This window comes from Octodon degus, unplaced genomic scaffold (genome assembly GCF_000260255.1).
Source record: "Octodon degus isolate 3935 unplaced genomic scaffold, OctDeg1.0 scaffold00010, whole genome shotgun sequence".
Lineage (NCBI taxonomy): Eukaryota > Metazoa > Chordata > Mammalia > Rodentia > Octodontidae > Octodon > Octodon degus.
In genome coordinates this window covers 1,768,504-1,779,356 of record NW_004524586.1, presented here as the reverse complement: position 1 = coordinate 1,779,356, position 10,853 = coordinate 1,768,504, and the positions used below count along the sequence as shown (strand labels likewise).

The following is a 10,853-nucleotide window of genomic DNA, read 5'->3' as shown; positions in this document are numbered from 1 at the left end:
GCAGGAGAACTGCTTGAGGTCAGGAGTTCAAGGCCAGCCTGGGCAACACAGTGAGAGCTTGTTTCAAAACAAAAGTAGGTAAAATAACCCCATAAATTTGTGGGGCTGGAAATGTAACTCGGGGGTGACAGAACACATGCATAGCATGGGTGGGACCCTGGGCTTCACCCCCAGCACCATACACACACACACACCCCACACACCTACCTGCACACCCACTGAGGTATTATGTGTTTCTTCACTAACATGTTAAAAATATGTAGCAGCAGGGCAAGTAATAGTTTTGAAAATAAAATGAACATCGATAATGCTTGGAGATACTGGCAACAACGGTGAAGTAATATATTCCGTTTCCCCTGGTGGTGACGACATAGGTGCTGCCAGCGTCACCACAGTTTGTCCTCTTCATTTATAACGGGGGGCTATCCTAAGCTCCAGTGAGAAGCTAGTGAAAATAAAGTGCAACTTTTTGCCATTTACGTTCATGGAGCCTTTGAGTTCTAACTGTGGATCTCACAAGGTTAAGAACTATTGTAATATAGGTTTAGTTGGCCTTCACATTTGTGTGTATATGTTGTTCTTTTGTTTCAGGAGTGGTGACAGGAATCCAACCGGGGCCTTGCGCATGCCAGGCAAGCTTTCTTCCACTAAGCTACATGCCTGTTCCTCTCTGAGGCTTCATTTCCTGGATATCTGTTTGAACTCATTTCATGCATCTTGTGGCTTTCCGCTATTGATTGTTCATAGTTTCTCTATGTATTTTAAAATAATCATCTGGGCTGGGGAGAGAGCTCAGGGGTCTAAGCGTCAGCCTGGCAAGCGAAAGGACCCAAGCTTGATCTCTGGGACCACATGCTGTTGTGGGCCCCAGAACCACAGGCACTCCATGCCAGCCTGGAAACTGCAAGGTGAGGGGAGGAGGCTGCAGAAAGAGCCTGGCACAAGCCTGAGGCAGATGGAGGGCTTCAGAAATCCTGCCTGGGGCCGACCCATCCTTGCCAACAGTGAGTCCTTTGCACAGAAATGGCTTAGGCCTCCGTGTGGCGGTTAGGCTTGAGCACCAGAGCAGATCAGAGCACTGGGTCTGGACCCACAACTTCCAGACACCTGGAAGGAAAGACTTGTGGGTGGGAGTGGGGAGCCACTGCCTCACTCCCTGCAAAGTCATGTGGGGGCTGGGAATGGTCACAGAAAACTGGGGTAACATCTTCCTAAAACATGGAAGAGGAAACTTGTGGAAATCATACTGTGAGCACCATTTCAGAATGAATTATTAGTAGGCTCATGAAAACTCAGGAGATAAAAAGGGGGCTAGGAAGAGTGGGCAGCAGGCTTACCCGGAAGAGGACTTTGCACGCAACCCTTCTGTCTTTTGGATCAGGTAACTACTTTCAAGGATATAGTAGTTCTCAAACGTGAATTATTTTTCATTTTTTAATATTTTATATAGAGTCTGCGGGGTACAGGGTCTACAGGGACTCACGTGTAGATCAGACTCGTAGTGAGTCTCCTGTTTTCAGCCTCCCATGTGCTGGGATTACAGGTGTGCACCACCACGCCCAGTCTCAGTCACCGTCTCAGTGAGCCCCAGAGGCGGGGCCAGCACGGCATACTGGGGATCCAACCCCCAGCCCCTGTGTCTGCCTAACTAGGCACTTTAATTTGCTGAGCTATTTGGCCGGCCCTTGAATTATTTTTCAATAAACAGATCGCCAGGCCTTTCCTCTGGAAATTCTGATTTAGTGCATTATGTTTCAGACTTAAGGATTTTTCTAAAAATGCACCAGGGAATCCTAGTGTTGCCTCTCAACTTCTGCATCACCTTGGCAAAGGCCTTTCCTGGAGACCTGGACCCGCGTCCTGCTCTGCCACTGCAGGATGTCTCCTAATGGCCGGGCCTCGCTTTTCTACATTTAAATAAAGAAGCCGAAGCACACACTGAAGAAGAAATGTAGAGAGGAGAGCAACAGTCACCCGACTCCAGAGGGCTCTCCCAGAAGGCCGGGGGCCTCTCCCCGGGCTCTTGTCTCCAGAGTACTCGGCAGGACGAAGAGAATGCGGAAAGTTGCTCACCGGGTACCAGCTCAGAAACGAAGGAGAAGGCTGCAGTGAGAGCCAAGCTAGGGGGACAAATGCAACAGTAGGTGGACGGGAAGGCCCAGGAACTGCTTAGGATTTACTGGGGCAGCAGGTGACCGGATGCTCTGGGGCTCTCAGAAAAGCAGTAACACTCCAGAACGGCAGAAACAGCAGCCCCGGAGACTGAGGTGTAGCCTGACGCCTCGCAGGGCGGTCGGCGAGTTTACCAGGTGTCCGACAATCTATGCTGGAAACATTTTGTGGGACTGCCGTGCTAGAAGGGTCTCCTGAGCCCAGTTATCATAACATTGCCATTGGACAGATGAAGAAAAGGAGGTGCAGAGAATCGGCCCACGGTCACCTGGCTGGCCTGTGACAGCCAAGGCTACATCCTGGCGTCTCAGTTCGCCACCTGGTACTCTTCTCTTCCAACATCATGTGTATGCCATCCTGGCTCTCTGCTCTAAGAGGTGTGTGGAGGAGGAAGTGACTGGGCCAAAGTCATCATTCGGCTATGTCAAACTGGATACTGAACTCAACTTGATATGACCTTTTTTGTTAATGAATCACCTAGCACAATGGTTCCAAATTCATTGTATTGAATGAACTGTTTCTGAAACCACTAAAGCAGGATTGCAGTAAGACTGGGCAGCTTGGTGGCGGTGACACAGAGAAAAACCCAAAGCTCTGGGCTACATCCAATGTGGGCTTCGGGGGCCCTACTGAAGGCAGTGCCCCATGTGGGCTGAGGCACTCGCAGCAACTCTTGGGCTCTAAGTAATGTTCTGGGGCCAACAGTGTCACCCTAAATAGGGCATGTAGTTTTAGCAACTGTCATTGTGTGGGCTAAGTAGGTGAGACCGCCTGTGGATTTAGTACCCCGAACTAGAACATTTTCACAGGCCTGTGGGCTGATGACCCTCCTGGACGGGAAGCCTGAGGCGCTTGGTGAAAAGTCTCTGTGCAGGAGGCAGAACTGGAAGCCACTGTGGGGTCAGCACACTGTGGTGATGCGCTGGGGTCAGGCGGCTGCTGCCTTGGGTCTCCTCTGCAGCCCCATAGGCCTGAGAGCAACGCCCAAGGAGGTTCTCCTTAGCAGGCAGCAACCAAAACTGCGGGTGGATCGACAAGCCTGGCAACAGTCACACAGCCCCCTCCTCAGAATAAATTCAGTAACAGGGTTGCCAGCTACATGGGAGCAATTTCCACAAGATAGACTTTGAGGTATGTAGGATGGAGAGTTTATTGGCGTGTGAAATGGAAAGATAAACAATACACACATCACTTAAGGGAGCGATGGTGTGGAAAGGCCCAATACTGCAATATGGACTGCTTTGATCTGAGCACACAAAACCCGAACGACAGCAGGGTACCTTTTGCTTTAAGATGTCCACTGGCGTCTGATGGGCCTTTAGCTTCTTGTTTTTAAGAAGCACTTTCCTCCTAAGCTGGTCAGGTGAGGGAAGCATTGGATCATCTGAGAAATCAGTTTCAAATAAGAATTTAGCCACCAGCTTTTCTCTAAACACAGTCTAAAAATAACACAGGAAAACACATAATCAATACTTGACCAGTACATTTTTTATTTCATAAGTCTGTTCAACTTTTCAGCCTGGTTGAATTGTTTTAAAAATTCCAGGAAGAGGAACTAGGAAGGAAGTTCTTTATGCTCTATAGCTTCTTCCTGGAAGGAAGGGAGGTGTCTACTACGGAGGAGACATCTAGGCTACTCTGTTGCTGGGGCAGATCTAAAGATTTAGGAAACTGTTTGGGAGCCTGAGGCATTAAAGAAGACAGAGATTCCTCTAGAGGTTGTGGCTTGTAGAATATGGTCTGTTTCCTCTGCGGCTGAGGAATCAAGAAAGATGGAAACCTTGGGGGGCTGAAGTAGGGCCAAAGGTGAAAGACAGCAGGGAGCATTTGTCCCCACACACGATAAAGAACCACATTCTCACAAAGAGCTCTCAGCACTGGCTCCAGAGCAGAATGTGTCTCTCAAGGAGGTGGGCGGGAGGAGGGGAGACATAGGATGATCAACTGGGTAAAGACAGAAGATACAGCCATTTCTAAAGTTATTTTTGAAATAAGAACAGCATCAAGGCTTATGCCAAGCCAATGTGAACAGCTTAAATTTTGTGGGCATTTATAGTGGGGAACACTTTCCTCTGCCTTACACTGAAAGCAAAGCTTCCACAAATGCCTATATTAATGAGGAAGGAGGAGTTTAATGAAATATCTGCTGCTAAATCTGTCTGCATTTTCTATCCTTTATATAATGAAGGTTGGTGCTAACATAGCAACTGTTCAGTTCAATCTACACCTTACTAACCTGGATTTATATCACACTGATTCACAGGAACATCTAACTTACTTGCTTTGCAATATTTTTGTATTTTCTACATAAAGCTCCCAGAATAGCTGGCATCCCTCACTTGTGTACCAGTTGGGGAGCTGGTCTGTCCTCTCCTCCTGAGGATTTCTGGAGTTAGGAGACTGTAGAACAATGCTTACGTCACTCCAGCTGAAAAGAGGTACCATTCCAGAAGTGGCCCAACATCCCATAGAAGCATTATTTCTAGTCTGTGGGCCCTAACCCTATGGGCTTCAGGGCCAAATTGCAGCTGTAATGTGGCCTAAAATAGCCTCATACAAAACTGAAAGACAAGATGCCATTCCTTCTCTCAGGTGGGAGCTCACCTTGAAAATTTCTGCCATTTTTCGTTGCTGAGGCAATGAACAGTGGTTCTCAATTGATATGATGATTGGCAGGTCGGAGGTGACAAAGGCGCTGCGGTCAATGGCTTCCACCACTTCCTAAGGTAGCCCAAACAGCTCGTTAGCGTCAGGTATCTGTCAGCATGGTGAGAAGGCGGGGTGCGCATGGCCCCTGAGAGCACCTCAACTGTTTCAGTCAAGTCTCTTGTCAAAGGTTGTTTTATCTTTCCAAGCATGTAGTTGTCCCTCGGTGCATGCGTATGGGGATTTATTCCAAGGCCCCCAGGGACAATGAAATCTATGCAATACTGAGATCCTTATATAAAATGGCATGGTATTTCTATATAATTTGTGCACATCCTCACATATACTTTAAGCAATCTCTAGATTAATGTTTAATTCAATGTGAATGCTACATAATTTGAAGCAATAAGACATATATCCCATCTCATACTTCCACCAACAGATAGTACAAGAGTTTTGATTGCTGAATAGGAAAATGAGTAAAAGAAAATATACATTTGAGCCCTAGCTCTTTGTATAAAATGAAAATAATATTCCTTCCTAACTTGACTATAGGAAGATCTAAGTCCCTTTAAATGAGTAATAATCTTACAACTGAACTAATAAGCCACTTAGAGTTTGAAATAATTCCACGAGACACATCTTCCTGTGTCACTACGTGGAGCTCATTCCTACTCAACCTTGTGTGTAACTCACATTCATTACTGCACAATGCTAATTATTTAGTCTTACATGTAATACTGGTCTTTGTCAGTAGGATATCAGAAAAAATGACTTCTAATTGCTTTAGAAGGAGACCAGTTCATGGACTTTTTAGATCATGATATCAGGCAAAAACTGCAATCAGATCATTATATCCCAAGTAACATAAGGTAAGTGGTTACTAAACTTCCATTGAATAAGAGTTTAATGAAAGTTCTAGAATCAACGCAAAGAAAAGGGCATGTGCTATCCCGCATTACACTGAAAATACTTTCAAGAACTTTTCAGATTCAGCATAAGAAGTCCTGATCAATAGCAGAATTTGGTAAAGTGACTAATTTAAATGACAAATGAAGACAATGTCCTTTGTGGTATGATTGGACAGTATTATAGACAATTAATTTAGGTAGAAATCAGTACACAGTCAGAGGGATTGGGCTCCCGGGAAGTCAGCACAGAAGGTGAGACACCCCAAGACTGTGGCTGGGGTGAATCTCAAGAGAGCCAGGCCCCAAAAGCAAGTGCAAAAGCCCGGCCTGCGAGCTTGCCTAGAGATAACTGCAGTGTGAGACTGTACGGTCGTGAGCACCAGCTGGCCCAGTGAGCCCACCCAAGCATCAGGCACAGAGGCAGGTGGCAGAACACCCAGACCCACATGCCCATGCCTTTCCAGAGATGCCTCTGCTCTTTCTGTGTGCCCTTGCTGTGTGGCCCGTTTTCCTGTTAGCTATGGGACTAAGATCGCTTGTAGTTTGATCCGTGTTGTATCCGTGTTGCGATTTTGCTGTACAAGTTACCCTCGACAGAGCGTCTCCATGGCTCCATTCAGGACTCCTTCTGGAAATCCAGGAGCTATTCTTATTTACAGTGGAACTGTCCTAACTTCCTCGTTTGGTCCGAGACTTCGTGCCTCAAAGAGGAATGAACTTGGCACGTGGACTTGGCACACTGGGCCTCTAGCAAGGTGGGCATGGCTGCACCATCGCAGGGGAGTGCTGCGTTACCTTGAAGGGGATCTTTGTTGTGAGCGTATGTCCATGATAAATGATGGGCATGCCATCGTCTCCGTCCCAGCAGTCCAGCTCTATGCTCCTGCAGCCTTGCAAGAGGACCTGCGTGACCATGGATAAATCAACTTCAGCTGAACGCCTGGAGATGAAGCTTCTAACAGAATCCAGCACAAAGCTCTGCACATCTACATTCAGGTATAAGGCTAAAGATCTAAAATAAGCATTTTATTTTGGCTAAATGCCACAATTACTTTGGGGTGGCAAAAGGAAAGAATAGTTTCTGTTTTTTTGCACTGGGGATTGAACTCAGGGCCTTGAGCTTGCCAGGAAAGTGCTTACACCACTGAGCTATTTCCCTGGCTGATAGAAAAGAATAGATTAAGGTGAAAAAGAGTGTTTACCAAAAAAGAAAAGAAAAGAGTGTTTACCAGAGAGGACTATTGCTAGAAGGTAAAATCAATCAATCTATCTATCTATCCGTCCATCTGTCCATCCATTGGAGCAGCCTCTTTACCATAGACTTTATCTGTAGTTTAATTTAAAAATTATCACATAAGCAGGGTATAGTGGCACAGCCCTGTAATCCCAGTACTCTGGGTGGCTGAGATGGCAAGTTTGAGTTTAGCATGGACATTTTAGCAACTTAGTAAGACCCTGTCTCAAAATAAAAAATAAAAAACAGCTAGGAATGTAGGTCAGTGTGAAAGCTCTGGGTTCAATCCTCAGTATCAGGGGGAAAAATGCAGATTATATATATATATATATATGTACATCTAAGTACATATATATATATATATATCTGTATACGTCTATAAACCTGTTGTGTGTATTTTTATATACAACTTTCATTTCTGTTCCATAGGACAACAAATTTCACCTTTATAATTTTTTTAAGGTGTTTGGTACAGGGTCTCACTACGCAGCCTGGATTTGTAGCGATCCTCCTGTTTTAGCCACCCCCGCACTGGGATTACAGGTAGACCCCACCATGCCCAGTCTTGGGGGCCAGCTCAGGGCACCCCGGCGGGGCTGGCATGGCATTCAGCACCAGGGATTGAACTGGGTCCTTGCGCTCACCTAGGCAGGCGCTTAGTCTGCTGAGCTATCTCCACGGTCCCAGAACAATAAATTTCAAACTTCATTTGGCTTGGATTTCTCTGAAAACAGAAGGCCAATATGTAAAGCAAAGACGGGGCAAGGTACTGACCCGTCCTACTTTATGGCTCTTTTTCTTGAAGTTGAAGTCCTGACAGATTCCTTTCTTGAAAACCATTACCCTAAGAATGCACTTTCATTTCATAATAAAGCTTCCTTAGAAAACAAGTTTTCAAAACATTTTTGTTTATGTTTTAAGACAGGGTCTTGCTATGTCCTTCAGGCTGACCTTGACTTTGCTTATATAGTCTAGGCTGGCCTTGAACTCACAAGGATCCTTCTGCCTCAGCTTCCCAAGTGCTGCGATTACAGGCATGTGCCACCACACCTGGTGAAAAGAAAGCTTAAAATATATTTTCCATTCTAAAGGGCTGGCAAGATAGCTCAGCAGACTAGTGCCTGCTTTGGCAAGCACAGGGACCAGGGTTCAATCCCCGGTGAATGAGTCCGGGTGTGTGGTGCATGCCTGTAATCTCAATGCTGGGGAGGCTGTAAACAGAAGGATCACTGTGAGTCCGAGCTGGGTAGTAAGACCCTGTACCAAATACATAATTAAAAATATATATATAATACATATATGTTATGGTGTGTTTCTAGGTGTCCCCCTAAAGCCTCATGCAGTCTTGGGGTGACTTCTGGAGTTTGTGATTGATTACTGTGGGGTGGCTGCTGCACCCGCCCTGGGGCAGGTAGTTTGCATTACAGTGTAAGGAGGGAAGAGAAGCCCGCTGCTTGAGCTGCTGCTGCCCCTCCCTTGCGCTCTTGCTCTTTGCCGCCGCCATGAAAGGTTGCTTTCTGCTGTGTGCTGCTCTGCACTGGACCCAGCTGAGTAGGGACGGAAGCCTCCAGTAACTGTGAGCTAAATAAACCTTTCCTGCCTTCATTTTGAGTGTCGGGTATTTGTCCTGGCACCGAGAGAGAAGAGTAGCTAAGACAATATACATACATATTTCATGCTAAATAAACTTTAGGACAAAAATGTATCTCATGCCGTGAGGAATGTCTGGACTGAGCTAAGAAGAGAGCAACCTCACCGCTGCTGGGTTGTGTACACAACGCGCTTAAAGCTTGCAGCTCTGTACGCCTGCGCACACACACACACTTGCATTTTCTGGGCCTAGCCTAGCTCCCTCCTGATTAACCCCTTTTGTAAGAATTCATGAAACAGGCAGCATTGAAAGAAAGTCGCAGACAGTACAACAGGAAGGCCACACACGCATGGCCGAGAGTCAGATGTTTAAGTCAGAAGGATGTGCTCTTCCCAGCCTGGACAGCCCGCTCTGTCAGAGACCCTTCCCATAAATTTCCTGTGGACAGATAGTGCCTTCAGTCTTAACAAACAGACGGGGCCTTAACAGATTGTAAAGCAAAACAAGTAACATTTTGGGATAAGAAAGTTGTATTTTCTACTATACTTTCCCACTACAATATATTGATTTATTTAGCATTTAGTGAAACGATTAGATAATTTTCTCATGGGAAAATCTAATTTTAGCAGTACTAGGTCAGAGTAGGATCTAAAAGCTATGAGTCTCAAACAAATGATTTTTCCTCTGTAGAATAAAGTGTGAGTATAGATAGCGGGCAAAGCAAAACAAGCAAGTACAGAAAACAACCGCTACGCGTGCGGTCAGCTCTTCCACACGTTGCAGCTCCTCACGTTTCACAGGCTATCACCGAGCAAGTGCTCACGTTTCACAGGCTATCACCGAGCAAGTGCTTCAAAGCTCGGGTCAGAATTTTGTAACTTTGGGGTTATATAAATGATAAAATTTAATCACAACTACATTCCAGGGCTGGCCAGATAGCTCAGAGGATTAAAGGGCCTGCTTAGGCAGATGCAGGGACTGGGGTTCCATTCCCAGCATGCAGTACCAGCCCCCCACGGGGGTGGGGGGTTGGGAGAAGCTGAGATGGAGAAAGAGACTGGGCATCGCTCGGGAGGCTGAAAACAGGAGAATCACTACTAATCCGATCTACTACACAGGGAGACCCTGTAGACCCTGTACTAAATGCGTGGAAACAAACAAACGAACAAACAAGAAACACCCCAAAGCCCCAAACAAAACACATTCCAACTGGCACTCTCAGTACCTGGCTGTAGAGTTCCACCGAGGATTCTCCCTTGAGCTGGTGGCCCGTGAGGTAGGTATTGTGGGAAGATTCAATGTAATAGTAGGAGAGGGGCAGCTGCAATTCTTTAACGTTCTCCTGTGATTCATCATTTTTTGAAGCAAAATTATCTTTATCCATCAGAAACCTAGATAAAACACATTTTCTGAGGATCTCATAGAGCCATGTGCACTCTTAACCTACAGGCAAAAGATAATTTAAAAGTTACCTCGCAAAACCTTCAAATGACATTAGACCCTGATGACACATACTGATGTTGGGCTCGAACTTCTGCAAAGAATTAAAAAAAAAAAGTTATTTAGATGAAGGAAACTAAGAGGGGAAAAAACTACCACATCATTTATTAAAGTAGTTCTGTTTTCATCAGGAAACATCTCTGCCAAATATTTGAACTAATTTAGCAATGGAGCAGTAAGATATAGTTTTTAGACCAAAAGAAAACATTTATTGCATGTGACTTTATTATGCTAAGCATATTTGCTTAGGAGAAAAATCAGGAGCAAGAGAAATGAGCAAGGCTGATTTACAAGGAAACAACATCTACCATTTATCTTTGGAAAATGTGGAGGCTAAGAGCAGCTACTGTGACACTGGTGGGACGCGAGGAGGGTGACTCTGGTGGGACGCGAGGAGGGTGACACTGGTGGGACGCGAGGAGGGTGACACTGGTGGGACGCCAAGAGGGAGACCCTGGTGGGACGCGAGCAGGGTGACACTGGTGGGACACGAGCAGGGTGACACTGGTGGGACGCGAGCAGGGAGACCCTGGTGGGACGCCAAGAGGGTGACACTGGTGGGACGTGAGGAGGGTGACACTGGTGGGACGCGAGGAGGGAGACCCTGGTGGGACGCCAAGAGGGAGACCCTGGTGGGACGCGAGCAGGGTGACACTGGTGGGACGCCAAGAGGGCGATTCGCGCACAGCCTGGCGTCCGAGCCTGGGGTCCTCAGCAGCGCGACACTCTCACCTTGCAGGTGACCAGACCCAGCTGCTGACAGCTCGGCCTTGTTCCCAGCCGGGGGACACAGCCGGCC

General features: G+C 46.5%; 1 protein-coding gene across 1 annotated transcript in view; it reads right to left on the bottom strand.

The window, feature by feature from the left end:
• LOC101588282 (1-phosphatidylinositol 4,5-bisphosphate phosphodiesterase epsilon-1) overlaps window positions 1–10,853 on the bottom strand; it is a 233,328-nt gene that overhangs the window by 40,461 nt on the left and 182,014 nt on the right. The window contains exons 15-19 of the mRNA XM_023709028.1: window positions 10,027–10,088; window positions 9,780–9,945; window positions 6,525–6,632; window positions 4,777–4,893; window positions 3,453–3,611 (exon numbers count right to left, since the gene is read on the bottom strand). Coding sequence (XP_023564796.1) covers window positions 3,453–3,611; window positions 4,777–4,893; window positions 6,525–6,632; window positions 9,780–9,945; window positions 10,027–10,088 — 612 coding nt within the window. The remainder of the gene's footprint in view (window positions 1–3,452; window positions 3,612–4,776; window positions 4,894–6,524; window positions 6,633–9,779; window positions 9,946–10,026; window positions 10,089–10,853) is intronic.